This window comes from Taeniopygia guttata, chromosome 5, assembly GCF_048771995.1.
Source record: "Taeniopygia guttata chromosome 5, bTaeGut7.mat, whole genome shotgun sequence".
NCBI classification, from domain to species: Eukaryota; Metazoa; Chordata; class Aves; order Passeriformes; family Estrildidae; genus Taeniopygia; species Taeniopygia guttata.
This window is the reverse complement of record NC_133030.1, coordinates 26,214,877-26,240,153: the sequence shown is the minus strand read 5'-3', so window position 1 is coordinate 26,240,153 and position 25,277 is coordinate 26,214,877. Positions and strand designations below refer to the sequence as shown.

Below are 25,277 nucleotides of genomic sequence, written 5' to 3'. Positions count from 1 at the left end.
ACCACAACTCAGCTGCCATCCCACAGCACAGCTGCCCCGTGGGCTCTGTGACCCAGATTCTGCCTACAGGGCAAAACCATTACTGGGTTAGCCAAGCTCAGCTGCTACTTTGGGGAAATGGGTGTGATCTATCATAGATAATCTTTCACTTCCTCTTCCTACAAAATTCATCATCAACAGGAAAACCAAGTTTCGCATGATAGTTCTAAAATTCTTTTCCAGGAAGATGCCAGAACCAAATTAATTATCTACTAACCACAGGTGTATGTGCTTTCCACAAGGAATGGCTTTATTAAAAAATAAAATATGACTAGATAATTATTCACTGTGTTGCCCATCAGGCACAGAGGTGCATTTGTGTCTTTTTTTACAAAAACCATGGAGGAAGAACAGGCTTCACTGGCCTACTGGAATTCACGCACAGCAATTAGTTTATGTATACATGTCTCTGTCCACACACAAAACTTCTGGCATGGCATGGAAATTTCAACTAGAACCTTTGTGGTTAACAAAACCTCTTTTGCTTCTGTGGAAAACCAAGCATCCAGGCAGAGCTATTACTTTAATATAAGATCATTAGATGTGGGTTGGTGTGGGTTTTTTTCCTCCTTCCCTCCAGCTGGATCTTTACTACACAAGCTCTCTTTTACTAATCCAGATGGTTTTGAGTAGCCAGGACTAAGTGCCATGCATGTTTGTAAGGTACAATCTAGCCACGCAGTTTTTAATTCTCATTGTATTGTCTGCTGTCTATTACTTCAGCTCTTGGCAGGAATTCTGATGTGCAAACAGTCCTTAGAGAAGTTGTTCACATAAGATACAGTATGTCACAATTTCTGGAAACCTTCAAGCAGCCCACTATAATCAGGTGGTCATGTTTTCCTAGGACAAACAAGTCTGTTCAGACTTTGTCCTGTGGAATTTCAGGTTGTTTGTACTGTAATCAGTGGTCCTGTTCACTGGACATTAGCATGTTATGGCCACACCTAGCTCCATCTCTAATTACAGCCTGACTAGAACTCAAAAGAGGAGTTAAAAGTCAGTTTTCCATGTCATCCTCTGTAGCTCCCTTCTACCATTTTTTTGACCTTACATGAAAGTCTAGCATTAGTGTTTGAAATATGCAGATTAATCAGGGAAACTTCAGTATTGTTTATAGGAATCTCAGGTCATTTTAGCACTGTTTTAGTCTCAGTTCTCTCAGAAGCCTGGCAGGCATGGCTCCCTTCATATTTGCATGTGCTAGGACAAAGGAGCAACACATCATTCCATTGTGGGTCAGCAAGTGGAACACATGCAATTACTGGACCACACTAATTATATTTTTACTTGAGACATAGAACTGAAAGCAGAATGGATCTTTAAATAAATCCAAGTGCTTATATACCAACACCTCTAATTACATGGCATAAGCTTAGAGGCATCTTCAGATACTGAACCTAGAATACTAATTAAATTCATAGCAAAATCCAGGCATTTTTAATGTCTGTTGCTTAAATATATAACTGCCTTTCAGAAATACTTTCTCTTTTATTGAGAAATGACATAATAGACTCTGAGCAAAATGCTTTAGCCTTTCATGAAGTACATTGCTAGGGGTGTTTCAAACAAAACTTTGCAACTGTAAATTTCTGTGATCTCACAAAAGCACTAAATAGCATTAGTCTCCCATCTCTTTGTCCATGGCAGACTACATTTCAAGGCATCCAGTATGCTGTAAAAGGTTGTTTTCTGTTGTCAGCCAGGCAATGAGATTTTTGTGATACTTTAATCTTCATAAATTAACAGAGTTTGAATATATCTATCCCCTCCTTTGTTTCAGTCTACATTTTGGTTTAGTAGCTGCTGTTAACACAACACATTTAATCCCAATGTTCACCCACAACTTTAGACTTTATGTGTAGCACCCTTTTTTCAAACAGCTTTGAAGCAGTTCACCCCAAGTGGTTGGTGGAGGCTCGACTGAGTTTTGTGAGTTTGACTGAGCCAGGTCACTCACATCTGCTAGGCCAGAAGAAGAATGTCAGTACAGAAGGTTACTATAAACTCCAAATGCATTTCAGCAGCACTTTAAGCAGATGTACTAAGTAAGCCATTTTTAAGCAACTGCTTGCTTGCTTTTGTTTGTCTGACAATGGGAGCTTTTCCAGTTTGTTGTTCCCTCAAGCTCTTGGGCTTATCAGTCCCTATGCTGGAACATGCAGAGCACTAGGATCAGGATGCCAGGTCTTCCCAGCGGCCTCACAGGCTTTCAAAGGCAGGACAGGTGAGAGAAAGATGTTTGATACATCCTCACTGCTGAATGGCACTTAACAACTGGGCAGAAGTGCACTTGCAGCAATCCAGGACAAAAAGGGGAGTTACCCCTCTATAGATAATTTGTGCTAGCCAGTAGGCAACTTCCACAGTGCAACCCTCATCACAATGCAGGGGGCTTTGGGAAAGCAGGTAGCAAGAAGATATTGGAAAGGAAAAAAAGAGGGTCTCTGCTGTACACTAAGTGCTCTTTGAAGAGAGGTGTAGCAAAAATAATCTAGATGCATTAGAAACCCCAACATACACAAATGAATTTAGGAATCCTAAGAAAAACAGCACTGGAACATGGCTGTAATTTTGTTAAAAACAGCCTTCAGCATGTCTCAAATCCATTTTAGCTCAGGGAGCATCCAGTCAACTCCAACTTGCTGCACAACAGGTCTGTTCAGAACTCATTAGCCTGAACAGCCACACCATGCAAGACAGATGCTTCTTTCTCCTGTGCCTCAGCTATACTATTATTCATTCCTGGGGCTATCTCAATAAAAATGAGGGCAGTGAAAAGGGATGTTCAGGTTGCAGCTGTGTAACTTTTACCAGCTGCCTTATCAGGGAAGCCAACAAGCTTGCAGGTGAGGGAAAACTTATAAAAGACATGGCAGAATAAAGAACTTTCTGCCAGTCAGCTTGATGGAGCTAAAAAGGGGAAACAATAGTAGAAGTTCCCTATTACCTTGAATATCAAAACTTCATTGAACAGGAAGCCTGGAGGCAGGGCAGACCTCAACACCCAATGCACTATGGATGCACGTGCACTGAAGTCAAGGAAGGATGCTTTCTCTCTTCTATAGAGCTCCCTGAAAACTTGCCTCCTTTCACTGAGTGCAAGTCAAAAGGATCTGTTTCTTTCTGCACTCCTACACTACTGTAGTGCTCATAACAGTCTTTATTCATCCTTGTTTATTTTTTAGAAAATCCCTACAGATCTAGATGTTTAAAATGAAGCATTAGTTACATGGAATATGTGCCTTTAAAGTCCAGAAGCTGCTGGATATACTGCAAAGGTGGGTTGGGGCCAGGAGTGACCCAGTGACCTCTGCAGGAGATGCTGGTATGGCTGTGAGGCAGTGGTGGGGCAGCAGCAATCATGATCCAACCTTCTCAACGTAATTAGCAGGATAGAGTCCAACTTGACCAGTGAGAAGTCGGCCCTTGCACCAGCCCTGCTCATCTTCCTCACTAATCTTCATTAGTTCTTCACCTAAAAGTAAGAACAGTCATTAGGAGGCAGTCTTCAGAAAGGCAGCATGGCATTTTTACCCACCTAAGATGACTTGATAAAAAACAAAAGACTATTGGTCTCAATCATCACTATCTTCTCTCCTAATCAACACCCCTATCATACTGCAGTTTAATCAAAGCCAGAATAACTGATCTCTTCAGTATTTATACCCAGTACTATCACCTTGACTAAGGGACTTAAACAGACCTTCGCTTCTTCTATTCAGCATCAGAAATCTTTCGTGCCCTATAGTTCTACCTGCTTTTCTCTCCCTAAGGAACATGCTTACAAACCAGAGTGATCAGACAGATCTGACACATTTTTTTCTTAGTGGCCCGTCTGATAGGCAAGTGGGAAGAAAATACAAGAAGCTGCTAAGCTCTGGCTGTTAGGACCCAAAATGCTTATTTGATGATGGAGTGTCTGGTTTGGCCAGTAAGGCATGAAATCAACTGATTTCTCAGACTATGACCAGGAAAGACTTTTAAAATTCCCACATCTACTTTGGGAAGGGGCAGGAAGATCCGCTCCTCGACCAGTGGAAGGTCATACTTCTGCCAGAGAGGGAGGTCTGACTGCATCAATAGGCACATCCCACATTGGCAGAGCTTCAGAAAGTCACTGCTGTTAGGCTGAAGCCTTAATGGTATGTGTTGCTCAGAGCAGATTCAAAAATGAGATGACTACAGCTAACAAGTCATATCCCATTTCATCTGCTGAGTGGAAAGAAAGAACCAAGTCAGTTCTAGAGCACCCATACTGCAAGATATTTTAAAGCAACAAGTTAGCCTTAGGAAGTTTATTAGTATGGTAACACTCCAGCACAGATACCGGCCTCAGGCACAAGGCTCTGCTACTGAAGGACTTCAGTGACTTCCAGTGGGTGTGTTTTGGAGAGGTATAGCACAGAGATACCATGTAAAACTCAAAACAAGAAAGATCAGAGACACTCCCAAGATCACGATGTCCACTTGAAGATGAGAGAAGGGCACATGCAAACTTAAATTTAACTAAAGGAAGAAAAGGAGACAGGTCTGTTTGCTCCAGCACTCAATCCTCTGCTGCAAGCCAGGATCTCCATTCTCGAGATACCCATTTTGAGCAACAGTTCGCATAGCTGTTTTTTGCCAGCTGACTTCTGCCTTCAGTAGTACGTGTCAGTCAGGTGAGCTTCTCCCAAAATATCTATCTTCACATTATTTGAAAAGACAATCCAGAACACCTATGTAATTTTTGTATCAATGGTGCAAGGGAGAAACATTTAATAAAGGCTCAAGGCACAATTCAGCATAAATGCCCTAAGAATAGGCAGGGGTTTGCTCTCCCTGCACTCTGACCAAGGCTTAGACTGTCTCTTTCCATGCGGCCTTACTACCTTCTGGTCTAGAAAAAACTGGATTTCCCATTGTGTCATCCACCTCAAAGGAGCTGGCAGTGGTCAGACCAAGGCAATAAATGTCATTTTTCAAGTGGACATGCAATTCTTACAGAGTGTTTCAATCATTCAGTGAGCCCAAGTGAGGACAGTGGAAGGTTAGTAAGAGATTAGTGCTTCTGTACCTGCTTTAAAGCTCAGCTCATCAGCCTCCTGTCCTGTGTAATCATAGAGTGCTCGTACCCGTACACCTGGTACCTTTAGGTCTTCCTCATGCCCGTTGGCATCCAGGCACTTCTTGGGAGTGTCCTCATCTGACCACTCCGCAATGTCTTCCTTCCCTCCGCTGTGTGTGTGGAAGGCGAGAAGAGACAAGATGGTTGTTAGTAGATTGGTCATGGACCTGAATCATGCACCACCCTGATTCCCCCTGAGACTGCTCTGCTATAGGACAGGGTGCAAGAGACCCAAAAGTCAAGCGAGGGCGAACAGGGAAGAGAGATCCCAGGAGATACTAGATTTTGTTGAAAGCACCCCAGCATTGGAACCCTGAGGGCCAGGAGGATAACTTGCTCTCAAAGTATTTTTACACACACACACTCTTCATTATCACCTCCTACTCTAGCAGATCTTCTTATACAAGGAAGGCCAGTCCTAACTGGAGAGCCCAGCTGCATCCAGAGTTATTCCAGCCAAGAATAAGACAGAGAGGAAAAGCTGTGTTTTGCATCCTGATGAGATATCTGGAATTATGTTTTCCAAGTCAGGGACAAGAGAAGAGAGGAAGAGCAGCAGAAGACAGACACCTGGAACCCAAAAAACCCAGCAGAGGCTATGTTCCATACTAACTTCACATGGGTTGGTGCCTTCAGGGTGTCACAGAAGAAGCTGTTCTGCTCCTCTTGATAGGAAAACCTGTAGATTGGTAAATAGGGCCCCTGAATCCAATTGACTGTGAAATACAGTAGTGGCCTTGAAAAATCTCTATATCCCCATTCTTCTCTGCTCAGTTCACTTTGGCCAGAGTCTGCCTTTTAGAACAGGACAGCTACTGGAACAGTAGGATGAGTCTGTTCTGCTTCTCCCTATTCTCCTGCCTTGCTTCCTGGTAAGTGAAGAAGCTATACCCAAACTTGTCAGGTACTACTCAGCACAATACCAGGGAAAAACAATAAGTATTTGTTACCTTCATTTAGGAAACCACAAAAACCCCAACTCTTCTCACCCTGACCGGAAGGAAGAACTGGGGAAATGGTTGCCAGAATCAGACAGCACTAGTCAGACTGGGCTAAATCTTGTCACTAGAAGGATCTTTACCAGGAAGGCATTTTGCGAGGCAGAATGTGCTAGACAAAAAATCCCAAAAAAACTCTAAAAACTAAACAAACCCAAAGCCAAACAGCTACCCTAAATGGCATTTTCTACATGGCCTTTTCCAGAGTGACACAGGTAAGGCCATGGGCAAGAGACAGGAAATTAATGAAGAGATTACTCTTACCAATCCAACTCATTCATGACCCTAGGAAGGACTGTACTTTTCCTAACCTGATGTATCCCAGAATTCAGCCTTTACCTTGTCTGCAGAGGGGTCTGTGAGACAACACCATCTCGTGCAGGCAAAATGCTGGTCAGAGTGACATCATCAGCCATCTTGCCACTCTTCTCCTTCTTGGTGATTTGCCTCTGTGTTTCGAGAGACCATTCCTGTCCAGGGAAAACCAGTAATACCATCAAAGCCACCCAGATAGAAAAGCTCTGTGCATCTTTTCTGCCCAATACAAAACAACAGAAGACCAGGTTGTACTTCAGTAGCAGCTGAACTGGTCAGCTCAATAGGCTTGCTGGTATAGCAGGCTCATTTCTGTTGAATCCCAAGGTGCAACAAGAGAGGCTGTGAGAAAATCATCACAGAAAGCTGCCCCACAGCCCTGAGCACCACCTCCTGTTCTCTGACCTTGCAGCTGGATGGCTGGAATATAGCTTGGCAGCCTACGTGTGCCCCTTTGGGCAACAGACAGCTTGCAACACAACAATTTCAGAAGAGCCCAACATCCCGAGTCTGCTGAGCAAAGACATGGTCTTTCCAACAAATTGCCAATTTCAGCTGAGCAGCTAATTGTTTGGAAATAGCATTAACACACTCTAGAATGCTACCCCACCTCAAACTGAGGCCAATTCATCGCCATGCCTGGTCCATGAGTGTTGCGCCACCACTTCAGGTCCTCCTGGTTGTCTGCAGCCATGATGACTTGGTGGAGATCCCGATACAATGCATGAAAGCTACAACCAGAACAGACAGAACCACCAGTAATCAAATCCCTCAGCAGTTTCCCAAAAGCCAAGTAGGAAGGAAGAGATTAACCTCATGCACAATTACACAGTATCCTCAATCCCACAGGATTAAGGATGCTAGAGCACCACCTATTCAGCCTTAGGAAAACACAGCCTCCCTTACTGGAGAATCAGCCTGGCAAACGGGACAGGCTTGTTTGGTGTGGCAGTGCCTAACAAGTGCCAGTGCAGCTCATTAAGTGAGCACTGAAATAACTTGGCAAATTCTTGCACATGGACAGGGAGGTAGCTCAGATTTATTGCCTCTAACATAAAAGCAGCACAGAAGATTTTTGGCTGTGCCTGTTACCCCTGTGTAACCTCTGCTTAGGGCAACTTGTGGCCTTACAGGCATTACTTCACAAAAGGTCTCTCTACTAAGGGAAAAATAGGTGGAATAACCATCAATACTAGAAGGCAACAGAGCTACTACATTCCTGAGCCTGGGATTACATACAGCAACCTAAGGCTTTTCATTGGATAGAAATACACACACAGGACAGTACTGGAGAGTAGTGAAAAAGGAAGGGTTCAAAGGCAGAAAATCCTCTCTGGGGAGCCTGGCACTGCCTACAATCACAGACCCCAGCACTGGTCACTCTAAAGAGACCAAATGCCAGTTCTAATATACATTTGAAAGGGGAAGAAGTGAGATCTGGCTGATACAAGCATCTTTCAGAGACATCAGAACTGGCACCCCTCATCAGAGCCTAAGCACTCCAGGCTGGCAGAATTCCGCTCTGCATCAGGGCCAGTACCTTTCACTGGTGGAGAGGTTGAGATGCTGGTGCAGATTCAGAAGCATCTCCTTAAAGAAGCACAATCGCTTGCGCTCTGCCTCCTGGCAGCCCTCAAACACTTGCTCCATATCCTCCATGTAGCGGGGATTGTAGCGATTCAATTCTTCCAGCATCTTCTCATATTGATCCTTGCACTGTAGCAGGAACACAGCAGTGGTGAGGTGTGTTGCCCTGATGGCAAACAAGTAACAACCCTCCCTATTCTGGCTTTGGATTGATAAATTTTTTCTTCCCTGCACTGTTGAACAAATGCACCAAAGAAATAAGAAATCCCATAGCTGATGTCCCAGTCCATTGCTCTCCTAATATTCTTGCAAGTTTCCTGCTCTTCCTTACTACTCTCTTTCAAACAGGACCTTCCTCTTGTGGACAGACAAATCAGCTATTTTTGGTAGCCAAGTCTTCAGCTCTGCAGGCTCCACTCCTGCCCCAGATCCCCTACACTTTTTTCCTTTTTCAGTTTAAATGTATTTATAAATTCAGATCTTGCCTAATTCCAAGACCAAGATCTTAGTTACTGAAGTCTCAGTCTATCTTACTAAAGCCTTGCATCTTCTTACAGGCTTCAGGCAAATCATTTCACTGAGGGACATTATCACCAATGCTTTTTCCTTGAAAGAAGTATCCTTGTGACCCCCATCCATACAACACACACACACCTTCTCAGCCTCCTGAGTGCACTTCTCTACACGCTCCTGCAGCTTGCGCATCTGCTCCTGTGAGACAGACGAGTCTGCCTTGGCATGGTTCTCCCTTGTATGCGCCGTTTTCTCCTCCTTCCGAGCTGCATGATAGTTTTTCTTAGAAGTCTCCACCTGCAGGAGAAGAGATGCAGAAAAAGCTATGATCCTGTCCACATTGATCCTCCAATACTGAGAGGAGGCATGTTAATATTTGTTAGAGTCTGCAGCAATCTAACAGGAATGCCAGTTCAGCATTTAGTAAACAATGTTTCAGTGGGAAGTGGTACCTTCAAATGATCTCTTTTTCAGTGCTCACCTGCTGTGTAGGAATACAAAACCTGTTAGGAAAGTCTTCCCATATGGGAAAGAAATTATAAAACCACGAGAACATGAGATCTTCAAGAGATCTATCCCTCTCTGGGAATTCTCTGTTACTCTAGCTAACCTAGTTTGTTTGCCCAGTGGCTCTTGAAATCAGGCAGCCAGCTCAACTACCCTTATCTCTCTTTCCCCACTCACACTTTGCTTACATCTTTCATCTTTTTCACCCAGGGTTTCTGGGCCTTGCGGAACCCATCCTCTGCGTCCTTTGTTTCCTTGAAGCCTCCAATCATCTGCTTGTGGTAGGCCTCCTTCTGCCAGGCCTTGATCTTATCTGAATCTTCACCAGCCAGGTGGTTCCGGACAGCCAGGTGAATTTCACTCAGTTTGTCTGCAGCTGTTAGGAAGGCATGCCAGGCTTTTTCCAGAGTACCATACTGCGGACCTGCAGGAACAAGCACCGGAGAGGCTCTTATACCTACTGCCCATAGAAGGGAATGCAGATTATTTTCCTCATACATCTAGCAGTATGGAGTCCAACTCTGCCCCATCAAACAAGTCAGCACTGATAGGTCTCCACAGTTCCACCAGGCAGCATCTAGACTGGCTGTTAGAGCTGGATGAGATGGGCATGTCTTTGGGCAGCTTCAACAGTCCCAGACAGTGCCTCCTAGAGGAGGTTTCTGTAGAAAATTCTCTTCCCAAATCTGTCTTAGGCTTCAGAGCAGAGAGCAACATTTATTCATGACTGAGGCTAGGCTTCTGCTTCACAGAACCGCAAGTCCTTTGGGACATCTGTCCCATTGTTTCCTGTTACTTTGTGAGACACTATCAGTTTGAGCACACTGGCACTAAATCACAGCATTAGTAGTTATTCTCAGTCTGGAGGAGAAGACAGCTAAGCCATCCTTAAAGTGGGGTATCTCCAGCTTGATTTAAGACATGGACTGCCCAAGGACTTGCCAAACTAAGCACAAAGGTTTTTTGGTTATTTTTAATAACCATGCACATGACAAGAGAACACATCTCCAAGTGAATCAGAGGACTGACTATAAAAACAGGCAAATACACAAAAAAGATGTCCAAGAAAATTACCCCCTTCCTGGGGAGGGGAAGCCCGTCCCTCAAGGAAACAGTGTCACCTCAGTAAGAGATAGCACTCAAAAATGGGAGTGCAATGATTGCTTCCTGTTCCCAGTCTGATATGCCAACTTTACCTCTCTCCACATTGGTCCTCCACTTACGGGACCATTCTGTTAGCTGCTGGGCATAGTTCTTCTCTATCTTGGCTCGCTCCTGGAAGCAGGAGATAAGGTCATTGCAGAGCCGGTAGCCATCATCCACACGTTTCACTGTCCGCTTGTAGTTTCCAGCCTGAAATGTCACACAACATTATTGTTTATACTGTACTGACTTTCACATTCCTTCAGTACAGACAAGAGCAGGCCCATCATTGCACAGGGAGGGAACATGGGCCCTTCTGAAGTCAGCATCTGGGCTCAGATGCTCCTCTGGCAGTCTCAGGTAGATACAGTACTGGAGAGAAAAGCTGAGATGCTTTGGTTGCTTCTTTCACAGCTCAGATCAATGTCAGCTGAATAAGGAACTCTCATTCCACAGTATCTATGGAAGAAAGACTCACTACTCCCTGCAGTAACACACAGCATGGCACTGAACCTTCCCATAGCTCCTCCCTTCCACTCCTCAAGGGCAACATGTCACCACACACCTGGAACTCAACCCAATTTCACCAGTGGGTGGTAAGATGACACTCCTACCTCCCTCACACTCCAATTATCCTTCCTTACCTCCCAGAAACTGCCCCCAGGAGCCTCCCCGCCAGCATCATCTTCTGATGACATCACCCTCTTTTTCTTGCAGCAGAGAATGTTTGCAGATTTCAGTTAACCTGAGAAGAGAGAAAAGTGATTTCCATCACAGCACTGGCTGAGCCTTTGCAGACAGCATAGTTCATGACTCTTGGAGCTGGAGGAGCCCAACTTGCTGCCCTGCAGTCAAGTACTGTCATCAGTGCCCCTGTAGCTGCAAATGGCAAGGTCCAGCAGAGATGCTCAGGGCTGAACCGGCCTCCTCCCTCCCTGAAGACAAGAGGCCTTCTTGGTAGGCTTGGAACTCATTGGGAAAGGATGTTGCAGAAGACAGTCTTGCCAAACCTTGGCTGTGCAGATACTGGACATGCTCATGAATCCAACACTCTTCAGCAGCACCAAATACTTCTGCAGAGGTTCCATTCTTAACCAAGGCCCTCAAGAGTGTAACAGAAACTGAGATAGCTAAGGCTATTTAAAATCTGCCTTGAAAGACTTTATTTAAAGACTTGTGTCAATGGAGACAACTCCAGCTTCCCAGTGTGACTCAGGATTACAACAACTGACTGGGAAAAACAAGGCTGAGCAGTCAGCAGGCAGGCATGTCTTGAATGGGGAGGAGCCCCATAAGCTGCCCACCAGCTGAACTGAGCTCGAGCAGAAGTACAGAAATGTGCCCAGCCAAACAGCAGCACAGCACATGTGCCTGTTACCAAGCAGCACTGCTTCTCTAGAAACATGCCTGCACAGCTGCTCTTTTCACTACACTCACTGCATTAGGCTCAAAATCTAGACTGGAATGTAAAAGGTTCCTCTCATTTTCTGCTGTCTCAGAACTTCTGCCCTGTGCTAGCCTGCACTGCCAGTTTGTTCCTGATGTGGTACAAAGCCGTGAATTCCTTAGGGAGAGGTTCAGGGTTGTTCTTGTGCAAGAATGAGAGAAGGAGTAACAGGACCCAAGCCCAGTCACTTGCTGACAAACCCAGTTCTTTTCGGACAAGCCCAGGTTAATGCATGGCCTTTGCTGCCACTTCTCCTCTTGCACATTCCTAGTTATAAAAAGCTTCCCTCACACCCCAGAGAGGTATCTGCTCATTCTGCCAGCCCACAGAGCACACAGCAGAGAGTATCAGGTCAAGAGTCCACATCTCCCACCTCATACAAATCCTTCTTGATGGCATGAGCCACACAATGAAGCACCCCAACCCAGACTTCAGGAATTTCTGACTTTTGACTGTGCCCAGTGTCACCCCATGGAGTATGTCAGAAGTATATTAATGCAGTTCTTCTGGCCTTCTTCAGAAGGCTAGAAATGCTGAATTCCAGTCACTGAAGCAACTTGTTAAATGGGATATGACATTCAGGTACACGAACCTTGAAAATGCCACCAGCTGTCTTTGTCCTCCCTCCCCACCATTTGTCATCTGACTGCAAAACCATCTTACAGCCTCCAGGGCATGCAACTCTACTCCTGGCCCCAGTAACTACATACCTGAAAGCTGAAAGCGAGATACCGCAGGGGAGCAGTGGGAAGCTGGCAAATGTGTCTCAAGCTCTTCTTTCAGATTCTGAAAAAAGACTGGAGGAGACAGAGATGGACATGGTCAGACACTCCTTCGCAGGGATGATGCCTGTTCTGATGCACACAAAGGGGTGTCCTTTTTCTACCAACTACTTAGGAGGGGCACCCTCTGATATAGCAGCTGCACCCACTGTGTCTCCCGAGATGCCAGATGCCATGTTCCAGCACGTAGGAGAGATGCCAAATCCTTGTGTCACAAGATCTAGCCCCAGAGAGCGTTAAAATAGAAACACTGGGGTGGCTGACAGCACTGTGCAGGAAAGGTAGCATCACAACAGCTGAGCACAGGGAACAGCTTGGGCCAGAAAGGCCTAAAATAAGCACCCAGAAACCCCACATGGGGCCTGGTCCCCCTCACTGGATAGTGCCCAGTTTAGCAAACCCCACCGCCTTTATGCCCTCGCTGCATATACTTTTACACATAGTTGCCTTTGGGAGAAAGAAAGAAGGACACACACATACCTTCTCCAGTCTCTCAACTAAAGACGAAGACTTATACACAAGTCAAAGAACTTGATAACTCTACATAAAGAAAAAAAGAAAAAGCCACTAAAACTCACCAGAATGCATATTCTGGTCTACAGTCCCTTTAGTACAAGAGCACCTAGCACTGCACTGGTAGGATGTAGCCCTCTAGCAGGGAGCTTTTCTGTCCCTTGCTTCTGTAAGCTGTTCCAATCACATTCTCAGAAATACTTTATTTCGCTATATGATAGTGGTCAGGTAATGGTCATCAGCTTTCCACAGAGCAAAGACAAGTAAAAGGTCTGCAGAGGCTAAGAGAAGCCAGGGCAGAATAAGACCTTTTTGTTTATCTCACCTTTACATCCCTGGGGATTTACCTCAATCTAAAAAGTTTATTTATTAAAAAAATCCCAGACAAAAATAGAAAAAAACCTCAACTATGGACAAGCAAAAAAATCCCTTCTCAGTCGCCAGTATGCACTCAGCTGAGGCTGGAAGGTTTAGGGCAGTTGAGAGTAGAAACTGCAAAACATGGAAGTGGGATTTTTAGCCAGATGATAAGACCATTTTTGAGAAGAAGTGGAAGAAGATAGGGAAAGAGAAGGAAGGAAAGAAAAGCAGACTGGGTTATTGCACGCTAATGACTTTTGGTGAAGAAGGGAAGGCAAGAGGTTGAGGGGGAAGAGTTGTGACTCCAAGTCGTCCATGTCACTGGATAAAAGGTTAAAGCTTCCCAGTAGTCCCCAATAAAACCAGAATAAACATTCCTGAAATTGCTGTGATAAAAAAAAACCTTTGTGAAGGTATATAAAAGTGTATTTAAAACTCATCCTTTCTTTCTCCCGATGAAGACATAGATCAATTATACATGTATACATGACAAAAGCATGCTGTATCACTTTTTCCGCACTACTCCCCCATCCCCACTTTATCAGGAAGCAATGAATCACAAACATGCCTTCCATCTCTGGTTTCCAATTCAGGCTGACTACATGGTACTAGAATTTAGAGGGTAAATGTGGAAAGCTGTTGTATGGCAGTATATGGTTATCCATTTGAGGGACAGTCAGGCTAAGCAAACATCCTAAACCCTGAATCCATTCTTTCTGCATTTTCCATGTTAGAATTTTAGTCACATCTGCTTGCTTTCTCAGGAGTCACCAACTCAAATAACCAGATTTACTATCACTAACTGGTTCTGAAATAGAATAGTAGCTGTGCTGGATCAGTCTAAGGTTTATCATGCCCTCATAGCTTTTCTAGACAGCAGCCAAAAGGAGATACTTTCCCTCACTTTGACTACAGAACAAGCATACATGATGCCTCCCTGCATGCTCTCCAAGCCTCTAACCACTTGCTGACAGGAACTTCCCTGAGCTGGATGTGCCACCTATGAATAAGCACTCAACAGATTTCTCTTCCATTTATTTCTTCAACCTACTTTTGAATTCATATGATTTTTTAGCATCTGTAATATCATGTGGTAAATATGCCACAGCTAAAGGCTTTACTGTAGTCATCAGCACAGTAGCTGGTGGGGGGAATACAATGAAGTGGTATAATATTTCTACAGGCTAATCTCCATGACCTGAGAAAGCAGTCAGTTGAGTACATATTTCCATAGCAGTTGTATAGTCTTTATAAAAATCCAGAAAAATCCAGCTTGGTAGAAGAAAAAAGGTCAAAGAACAAGAACGACCCTTTCCTGCTGGGCTTTTTCTGGACTTTACATACTTCATGAGCCTGTGTCAGTCAGCAGATCAAATTGGATCTGCATGCAGACATAGGGAAGGTACTTAGTACTGCACAGAGGGGCTGAAAAGAACAGCTGCTGCTGTCACCCTGAGCAAGCCCTAGACAAGCAAGCAGATTGCCAATCCACCCCTTCATGCCGATCTATTCCTGAAATACCACATGGTGTGAGACCAGGGAAAACCCAAGTTTGACGGGTAAGGTAAATATATGTGCCAAAGCCTGGATGTTGTTTTACAGCAAAATAAAGATGACAGGGATACCTCATGGACAGCCTTGTTTAGCAAGAGCCACCAAATGATTCAGGAGGGCTGGCAGAGCCTGTACAGTATGAGCAATGTAGCTGGAGTTCTATTGGATCAACTAGAGTTTTATGTGGGCCAGTACCACATACAAGACTCCTCCTGATGCCAGTGCCACCTCTGCTAAGAGGAGGCTATCTAGCAAATCATATTTGCAGGCATAAACATTCCTTTGCCCTATCTTCCCACCTTTATTTATCAGCTCTCACAGTTAAGAGCTACTTAAGACTTCACAGCAGCTCCTGCAAGAGGAGGTCTCTGAAAAAGAGGGAGTGACTACACTGTTATTCATTTCATACCTCCAGAGGATTTCCAGTAAAGGCATCACAGACACCACTACAACCAGCAACATCAGGCAAACTGAACCATGCAAATGACAGCTACAACTATTTCAGCTTGCTGTGTTAGAAAAGATACCTCCCTTCTTCTTGCATGTACCTGCTCTCACTTAGGAGCCAACATAATTATTAGGCCACACCTGCTATCAACTCCCTATTAAGTTATCAAAAAATGCTTCTTGTTCTTTAGCTGCAGAAAGATGGAATGGCTCATGACTGTCTCACTGGTACTGAGCTCCACTCAGGAAAATACCTGAGGGCTCATTGTGATAGAGCTGTTTCTACCTTTAAGTCATGTTGTTACTCTCACTTGTTATCCAGTCAGGGATGCATCTCAGAGCACAGATCCTTGCCCTCAGATCAAGGTGTCAGGCTAAAACGTTCTCTTTCAAAAACATGTGAAACCCATTACACATTTTAGGGTGTGCCTTGTTGCTTCATGCTTTCACAGCATCTGTGCAACGGGGTCCTGATCCACAAAGAAAACTTTTAGATCCAAAAGTAATATCCAAAAATCCAAAAGCTCTTGTCCATTGAAAGCTTTCCCTCAGGCAGGTAAACCACAGAAATTCTCTTCCATCTATACCACATTCCAATACTTCCAGCCTCCAAACGCCCAAGGCACCACTTCTATGCATTGCTTGACTGCCTCCTGAGAATTCTGATGAGCAACTGTTTTCTTAAGTTCCCCAAGATCAAACCTCTGAACTCTACAAAGGCTCAAAGGGCTGCAGCCCTGTAAGAATTAATCTACACGAAGTTTGTATATTGTACCAGAGAAGGCCTTCTGCCCAACTCCTCTTCCCTTTCCCAACTACAAGAGCAAATGCTGGATACAGACAGACACATGTAGGGACAAATTGAGTTACATTTATCTAGTAAGTGAGGCTTTGGTGAAGACACACTTTTATTATGGATCAATTTCTATATAGGTGCTAAAGCCAAGCTAAGCAAAAGTTTTAATCAGTGCTACAAACTAATTTCCACCTCAAGACAAACTACCACCAGAAAGGAGGAATTTGATACTTTCTGCAACCAATTTGTTTGATTCCCCGGTCATTTTTCTGTACAGCACACAGTGGTCAAGGCATTATTTTCCCTCCAAAAACACTGGCACTCTGCTATAGGTTGCAGATAAATGTTTCAATCTGAACAATCCAATTATACAAAAAGATGGCAGCCCCCTTTCTCTTACAGAATTACTTTTTTTTTTTTCCTTCTAACTTGTCAGAATGAAACTAGAGAGCTGAAGCCAGAAGAAGGTTCCTTGTCACTCCAGCAGTGTAACACACTTGATCGCTGTTGGTACAGCAGAGCTAGGAAGGTCCTCAACAGAGAGAATGAAATGGGGCATGGGACAGGGTGTCCTTTCCAGACTGCCCAGCTCTGGAACTGCACATCCAATAGCTCTGCACCAATAACTGGGATGATGTCCAGTAATGTGCTTTCCACTGCCATTATGTAGAAGGTCTGGTATTTATATGCATACTCACCTTTCTGAAGAGGGGACAGTTCTTGTCTACTGCTAGAAAGAATGCCAAGTAACACAAAGATCTCCCAAAACTTCCCTTAGACGTATTTATCTCATTGCAGCCTCACGCCCTCAGCAGTCACCTGACTGGGAAAGGGACTAAGCCAGTGTTTCCCAGCCTCTCCCTAAGGACTGAAGCCTGCCAGGGCTGTCTAATACAGTTTCAAACAAGATTTCAGCTCCTTTCTGCAGCCAGGGAGAGGTCAGAGGGACACCAGGCAGAACAGTAACTACACACATAGGTCACTTCAGCTCTGTGCAAGCCTGTAACAGAAGCCCATCTCCCAGCCCATGATTCTCTAGAGATCGTGTGGCTGTCCAATAGCAAAATTCTCAATGATTATACCAAAGTACTAAAATACAGACAAGATTGAAGGGTTGACCCCTGAGTCCAGACCACAGCGTCTTTAGCTTAGTCTTCACATTCAGATCAAATTAATGTACCGATGACAGACACTCCCCATGTGTCACTCCAAGCTGTTTTCAAAGTGTTCATGCAGAACTCAATTTTTTCTACTATTAGCTATTCCCTGTCAGCAGCCAAGGCTACAGGACAGGCTTCTACTAATACATTGCTGCTGATCTAGGGGTTAAGATTCCTGGCTGACGTAGCTTTACCAGCCAGAAACTGTTTTACCAAGAAAAGGAAAATAATCTGATTTTATTTCCAATACGATAGAGAGGATCTTTAATAGTACAGGAACACAGATCTATTCTGGTTAACATGACAGTATGAGACAATGCTAATGAAGGAATGTAGTGGGCTATCAAGGTACATGTAACATTTTCTTCCCAGTTATTCTTTTTATTAAAATAAATTACAATCTCAAATACAGAGCTGAAGGAGGGAAAAAGCCAGTGCCAAACCATTGTGTACCGTACTCAAACAGGGCAATAGGCTATGTTCATCTTTATTCAAAATGGTTGCTGGAATAATTTAAACATGTATGTTGTGTCTAGGTGTTTAGCAGCTACAGCTGACAGCTTAGTAAGAAGCCACACATACAAGTTACAAAGAACAGCATGACCCTAGATGCTTTTCTTAGACCTATGAACAGCATCATTCCCGTTCCACTCCTTAGTCACAGCATGCCCACTTTCTAGCTCTCACACTCTGTCTTACCACTCTCTCAGGGCAAGGTTTTAACCCAGGCAGAAATGGAGAACATGTACTTGCTACTGTCCCATTCCCTGGCCTCTTCATTTGTTTGCTTCTATGCTGGATATTTCCCAGGGTACTTCCTACCCTGCTGCATCAGTCTCTGCAAGCAAACACCAACCACATGCACTGCCCTGTTCATCAGATGGCACCCCAAACAACTGGAAGTTCTTTCTTCCTATATCACTGATAAACAGGTGTCTAAAGCTCTAGTCAAAGCTAGTATATCCCTCCTCAGCAGTCTCAATCCACACTGAATGCAAACATTTTCCAGGATTTAATCTACATCTTACCTGGTAATGTTTTTTCTGCACTTATTAACTGGGAGGATCAATAGTCCATTCTGTAACACAGCTGCCTGGAATTTAGTAAGATAAATTATTGTATTAGCAGGTTGGACCAGTCTATCCTCTCCAACTAGGCTTGGAGTAAGAAGTTTGGTTTGTTGGGATCTTTATGTGAACAACACTGATCCAAACAGAATAAAATGCCCTGGACTCATCTAACCCTGAGTAAAGAAGGCAGAAATAATGGGAAGTAGTGATCAGGGGTGTTTCCTGTGGTTGTGGATAGGGAGCAGGTAGGGAGGCAAACTCCACTAAGTTCCTGCCACTGGAATAGTCTCCTGTGATTGAATCACCTTGCAATGCCAAGAGCAGGGATCAAGTTTACATGAATGCATTAGGAAGTCCTAAAGAAGCAGACTGCACTCAATGCAGTCAAACAAACTTTCTAGGAGCCATAAGCCAGTTAGGTCCATTCTAACAATGAGCTTCTGGTGGTTTCTTGCTTCACTACACTGCACAGCAGTCAGAAGTCTCCAGCCTTCTCTGCTCCCTTCTCCCACTTGGAAACCACAGTGAGTTTTTAACTCATCTGCAGTTCTGCAGCTTATGAGTTTCCTTTACCAATAGTTGTCTTTTCCACTGGCTGTTTTTTGAGAAAGGGGAATGGGAGATAAGAGTTGGAAGAAATTTGTCCTTCAGACCAAGTGTGTGATAATCATGTGGCCAATTATTTCAAAGTACTGCATTTCTTTATCTATGGCTGCATCAAATAGGTTTCTGTTTTACATGGTAAAAGCTGATTTACTAAAACTGCTTATTATGTGAATACTTTCCTTCCAAGTATTCATATAATGGAGACAAATACATTAAAGATCATCCTCAAGGCATTTCTGAAGTTCATCCAGTTCTGTGCAGAGTTTTGAGTCCCCAAACAGTCTGTAAAAGGGAGTGCAACCAACTCCTTGACTTGAGAGCTTGAATAAGATAAAACTGAGTGCTAGGGCATCTCTTATGGTAAAGAAGAATGAGGTTAAAGTATCACACCCATTGCTTCTGTTCCAGGTGTGACCAGTTCCTCCACTTTGACACCAAGGCTCTTTTTTCACCTTTTGTTACCAGAGCTAGGTTTATTCTGCAGGAAAATCTAAACAGCATAAAAACAGCTGCAACTTAAGGCAGATTTCAATACCATGTAAACTGGAAGGACTGTAGGGTAGCTTTTACACAGAGTCATTTTGCCTATTTTTTTATGGGACCAGATGTGAAAAGAAAGCATCATTTGCTCTATGGACTGGAGAGAACTTATATTCCCTCTCTAGCATCTCCTGGTTCAAGAAGAGTTTGGCAGATCAGCCACTTTGGAAGTACTCCACTTCTAAACATTTTCATATACCTTTCTGACAGATTTCCCAGAGATACACACAAGGTAACAAGGTTGAAGTAGGAAATCCATTAGGAACTGGCCTGCACTGTGGATATTCGTACTTCATTGAATCATAGAATGGTTTGTGTTGGAAGAAACCACAAATATCATCTATGCCTATCTCCATGGGCTTGGACACCACCCATTAGACCAGGTTGTTCAAAAGTCCATCCAACCTGGCCTTGAACACTACCAGGGATGGGATATCCACAACTTCTCTAGCAACCCTTTAAGTAAAGAACGTCTTCATAACATCTAAATTTCTTGTCTAGCTTGAAAGCATTCCCCCTTGTCCGATCACCATCTGCCCATGCAAGAAGTTGCTCTCCCTCTTTATATAAGCTCCTTTTAAGTACTGAAAGGCTTAAATTCTTCTACTGGAAGGCCACAAATACTTCACACATTCTTCTTGAAGTTCATTGCCCTGCATGTCATGGAGCAACTTTTATCTGCTTTCATAGTATCTGCACAGAATCCACTCCTTAGTATCAGTAGTGCCTCTTAAAATAAGTTTTTGGATCTCAGGCTGAAAACCAGAACTATTAAGGCTTCATATCCTAAATTTTATTCAAAATACTTTAGAAGAATACAGGCAAACAGGGCAGTCAGCCCAAAGTGCACACGTGACAGGATAGATTTTAATGTTCAGCATCACTGGAATTTCATTTGCTTTTTCAGTCCACTGCCCAAAGGAATGATTTCAGTTTCTGGTCCTCAAGATTCAACCTGACATGTGAGAAAAGAACACTGGAAGGCTTTTTAAAAAAACCACAAGCATAACAAAGCAACCTAGTGGGCTTTATTTCCCTGCAATACTTCCTGAAGCAGCTCAAAACCCTAACTGTTTGCTTGCATTGGAGTCGAAGCCTGCTGGAGTCAACAGCAAGGTTTCCCATGGGTTACCATAGCTCACCAGTCCTCATCCAAGGCAGAGCTGACTGAAAACATCAAGAAGCAGAAGTAAATACCTGTAATCATTCAAGAAGTGAAATATACTGCATCTTCTCTCAATCCTCCATGAAAGCTTCTTGCCCTTGTCAGAAAAGGCAGCAAGGCCACTGCAGAGCTCTGCACAGCAGTACTGCAGCTGGTGCAGCTCAGCACCCTCAGGAGTGGGAGAGGTTTGGCTCAGCAGCAGGGGTACTGTACTGAGGGATGGCAGCAAGTTACTACCAACAGCAAATCACCTGTAGGTAACTGAAAGGACTATGTCCCTGAGAGCCCAGAAGGCAAGTACTGTATCTTCCTGCAAACATGAGAGACACAGCTTGGGCAACCTCACAGTAGGAACTGGACTGAGGAGGCTGAAGACTTGCCAGCACTGTTACTTATGGGTTGCCTGCAGCAATTCTAGCTCCTCTAGCCTGGAAAAACTTAGTTGCAATAAACAGAGTCCTACCACAGTCACCTATTAAGAGAGCATAAACTCCCATACAAACCTAATGCTTCTGGATCCAGGCCCCTGGTACCATGGAGATCTCTCACATGCCTTTTCAACAAACTGCAGTGCCCAGGGACAATCACTAGATTTAACACACAAATTCCAACTATCCCAAGTCTGAAAGGCTCATTCCCATCATCCCATTCACAGCAAGGAGAAACCAGTGAAGGCTCAAATGTGATTAGGATGCCAGTCACATTTACTGCCGTATAGCAGTGCCCAGCTTCAACCCACATTCCAGCACGAAGGAATTGAAACTAATGTACTGGTCATCGAAACAAAGCTGGATGATTACAGCAGAGGATACACCACGTTCTTTGCACAACATTTTCCTTTGTGCTGCTGGAAAAATTTGTGCCCAGACAGTGAAGAGTGCATTTTGATGTTAAATTACAGTGACCACCATGCTGGAAGGTAGCAGCAAAAAGTTACCACTTGAACAGCTTCTTAACTGCTTCAAGGATGCCAAATTCTGTTGTAATTCTTCAAAGAGCAAAATCAAAAATTCTTGGTGAAAATTTCCAGATACAGTAGTCACTGTTTTCTGACCCTCCACTAAAGTCTTAGACTAAAATATCAAGTTTTTTTTTAAATCTATCTGTCACAGTTGCCTCTCACAGAGTACCCTCTACACCCATTGCACTGAGTAACTAGCGATAAAACAGCTTGCCTGATCACAAAGTCTGTTTTAAAAAGATAAGAGCTCCTTAAAGGGCTTAAACAGCTCTCATATTGTTCAGGCATTTCCCCATGAACTCTCAAAAGCAGCCCAAATTCACACATCACTGATCAGCTGATGGCAAAAACACAGGCAGTTTATTAATGCTCTCTGATCAAGAGTATAGCTTTTTCCACTCAGGCTACAAGCAGAAACTTTTAGCTTTTGAGGTCCCCTGTTCAATCCCTGGATGCCAGCCATGACAGACCAAATGATTCAAACAATAACTGAATAATCTCCACTCTTGAGATGGTCAGAATAAAGAATATGCAGTGTTTGCCATGCTTGCTGATACCATGAGTTCTGACAGAAGCTCACATCACCCTGTTGTGGTGGTAGAGGGATTCTTACAGCTTTGCATCTCCTAAGAAGTCCCATTATTGTGTTACTGTGTATATATATATAGTATTTTATTGTATATTATATATATATATATACACATTATATATATATAATTGTATTATATATATATGCATATGTGTGTGTAAATATACATTGATTCTCCAATACATATTTATTTTCTTTTTGTTGGAAATTCATGATCACCCAGGGAAAGCCCAGAAGACTCAGGCTAAGTTTTGTAAAATCCATAGAAACCTAAAATTACTAAAAGCACCAGTCATTATCCTGTGAAGAAATTAATTTGGGTCCATAAAATATGCAGGCTTTTATGACTTGGTTATACTTGGAGGGGCTGGTTGCAGTGACCTGCAGCATTTTGGCACAGTCCAGCCACACACAAGCCTATTCATTTGTTGACATTTGAGAATAGACTTCCAGGTGGGCAGTTGTTCTCAGCCCTATACATGGGTGACACTCTGAAGTTACTGCTTTTTGCAGCCTGAGAAGAAGACAGTCTTCACCTGAACAAGTGCAGGCAAGCCAGAGAAGCTCAAACACACAGACCAGAAGAAAAAAATTAAAAAGCCAGTAAAGCAATACAATGGACCAGGCACAGAATAGGGAAGGCAGCAGGCAGCTGATCATGATCACACATTCATTCTGTTCCAAGCTGCAACTCAAAGGACAATCGAGTAAATATTTTAGGGAACTTCTAGAGAAATACCATTAATTACACAAAACACTATCAAAGCAGACTCCATCTCACAGAAAGCACATTGTGGACTTCAGAGAAAGGTGAATGCTTGCATGAAAGAATGTGCCCAGTTACGCAACTCATGGGGAGAAGCTCCACTTTGACTCCACCCAAAGACCAGCTCACACCTGCATCACGGAGTATCTGGACCCTGTCATTTTAGCCCACACATTGCAGTTGTGCATTCTGCTCTCATTCCTTCCCAAGAATGACTTGAGTCACCCACTGTAAGGCTTAGTTACACTTCAATTCCAGGGTGCAGTGAAAGGCTCTGCTTGGGTTCTGTACTGCAATCAATTACCATCATATCAGAAATTCCTTTGTGTGAATTAGACCGGCAGCTGATTTGAAGGGGGGAGAAGTCCATTTCCAGTTTCAGGAAATAGGGAGCACCAGTTCTATAAGGACGGTCCAAGAGTGAACAAAAAGGCCAGACTACTTCCTAGGGCCAGAAACAAGTGTCTGCTGGTGGTCAGCTAACCTTGCCCGCCCCACCAAGCCCTGAGCCTTCTTGCATACCTGAAGAACTGAAGCAAGGAAAGAACACATAGTTGGCACAGAAAGTGGTGGAACAAGTTAATGCGTTTGTGCCACGCTAGCTTCACTTATCGATAGCTTTAGAGACCATGGAACCCTCCTCCCATGCCCAGTGACAAATCAGACTGTCTTCTCAAGCACTGGATATTCAGGCACATTAATACCCTCCCTGTTTATCAGCTTTCTCCTGCCCTAGGCTGGAGAGGACACGGTAACCCCAGTAGCCTGCGAGGGGCCCGGTGACACGGCCACAGGCAGCACCCCTGGGTGCCTGTCCCTCGCCCTCCCCTCCCTGCTGTCGGCAGCCAGAAGAGAGGAAGAGGACGAACAAGGACACCTTGTTCGGTCCCATGTACCGAACTTTTCCAGTCAGCTGCCCGGAGTCCAGTTCACAGACCGGCAACACGGACGCCGGAGACAAGGGACTGCAGCCCCGCGAGCACGGGCCCCGGCGCGGCCCCTTTCCCAGGGGGTCCTGGGAAGCCGCTTTATCCCCACTCTCCGCAGCGCTGCCAGCGCCCGCGGCTCCGGTTTCAGAGTGGGAAGCGGCTCTGCGCGGATCCGGCACAAAGAGGCCCCTGTCCCCGCGGCGGAGCGGAGGCGCGGGCTCCGGAGGGAGGGAGGGAACGCCTCGGCAGCCCCCAGTGACGGGGCGGCGGCAGCGGGCCGGCCCCAGGAGGCCGGCGGCGGGGCACCCAGCGAAGCTTAGGGACGCAAAGGCAGTGAAACTCTGGCAAGAGCTTCTCCAGCTCCTCGCGACCAACCCGCCGGGACCACAGCCCCGCCGCCCTTCCCAGCACCGCACGCCGCCGCTCCCGCACCTACCGGGGGTCTCCGCTGCGCCTCCAGACAAACCGCGCCGAGCCGCCTCCCAGTCCCCTCCAGCCCACAGCCAGCGCCCAGCCGGGTACCGCCTCCCCCACCCGCCCCCTTTCCATGAGGAAACTTTTCCCTCACAGTTGCCAGCGCGTCCCGAGACACGCTGCTCGCCGCGGGAAGGCGGCGCCGGGACCTGGACGGGCTCCGCCGCCAGGACCCCCAGCACCCCACAGGGCACAGGTCCGAAACGGCGGCGGGCCCGGGGAGCGAAGCCCACAGCAGTGACCCCGCCGCTTACCTCGCAGGCGGCGCGGCGCGGCGGGACGCTCGGCGGGCAGCGGCCACCTGGGGGAGGGGCCGGCTGAGCCCTCCCCCTACTTCAGCCGCGGGACTCGGGGGTCCCGCCCCGCCTCCAGGGGGTCCCGCCCCGCCCCCAGGGGGTCCCGCCCCGCCTCCAGCGGCTCCCGCGGGGCGGGCCCGGGCTCGGGGTGCTCCGGTGGCAGCGACGGAGCCACTTCGGCGCAGCTCCCGCCTCCCCGCCTCCGCCGCCCGGCCCTTGATCCAATTAACGGGAGCGGGCTCTGCCCAGGCAGGTGGGGTCGGCAGAGGGTGCCGGGAGGGCAGCGCCGGCTCCCGTCGTCATTCTCCCCCACCTCCACCTTGGGAAGGGCTGCAGCTGTGGGATGAGGAGGGGCCTGAGGGAAGTCGGCCTGGATGGGATCCCCCTCCGTGGCGGGGTCGGGAGTGAGACAGCTCTGGAAGGAGCTGCCCACTCGGCCCAGCCCCGAGTTCGGCTCCTGTCCGTGAGTTCGTTCATCTGTGTGCTGTACCGGCCTGACCTGCAGGGCCTGGAGCCCCCCTGGTGTTGGAGCAGGAGGTTCCCCAAGGCTGGCTTCCACCCAAGTGAATTGCTGTGGTCTCTCTTGTGAGAGTGGCATGGGTCACTCTCC

At 45.6% G+C, this 25,277-nt stretch overlaps 1 protein-coding gene across 5 annotated transcripts; it reads right to left on the bottom strand.

The window, feature by feature from the left end:
* Positions 1–266: 266 nt before the first annotated feature.
* Positions 267–24,773, bottom strand: PACSIN3 (protein kinase C and casein kinase substrate in neurons 3). 5 transcript variants are annotated; one of them, XM_030273059.4, is made up of 12 exons: positions 24,626–24,773; positions 12,370–12,456; positions 10,857–10,957; positions 10,266–10,422; positions 9,258–9,493; positions 8,704–8,859; positions 8,003–8,178; positions 7,073–7,193; positions 6,487–6,617; positions 5,763–5,828; positions 5,099–5,259; positions 267–3,517 (listed from the first exon to the last, which is right to left on the bottom strand). In XM_030273059.4, exons 3-12 carry the CDS (start codon positions 10,908–10,910, stop codon positions 3,402–3,404), a joined length of 1,374 nt encoding a protein of 457 aa, XP_030128919.3. In that variant the 5' UTR covers positions 10,911–10,957; positions 12,370–12,456; positions 24,626–24,773; the 3' UTR covers positions 267–3,401.
* Between the last annotated feature and the right edge of the window lie 504 nt (positions 24,774–25,277).

What these genes read in the sequence shown, in the direction of transcription:
- PACSIN3 (XM_030273059.4), bottom strand. Translation starts at nt 10,910, where the DNA reads ATGTCATCAGAAGATGATGCTGGCGGGGAGGCTCCTGGGGGCAGTTTC. An exon ending in GAGGACCAATGTGGAGAGAG is followed by an intron (nt 9,494 to 10,265) that starts GTAAAGTTGGCA and finishes TTGTTCCTGCAG; the next exon opens with GTCCGCAGTATGGTACTCTG. An exon ending in GCACTCAGGAGGCTGAGAAG is followed by an intron (nt 8,179 to 8,703) that starts GTGTGTGTGTGT and finishes TTCCTGCTACAG; the next exon opens with TGCAAGGATCAATATGAGAA.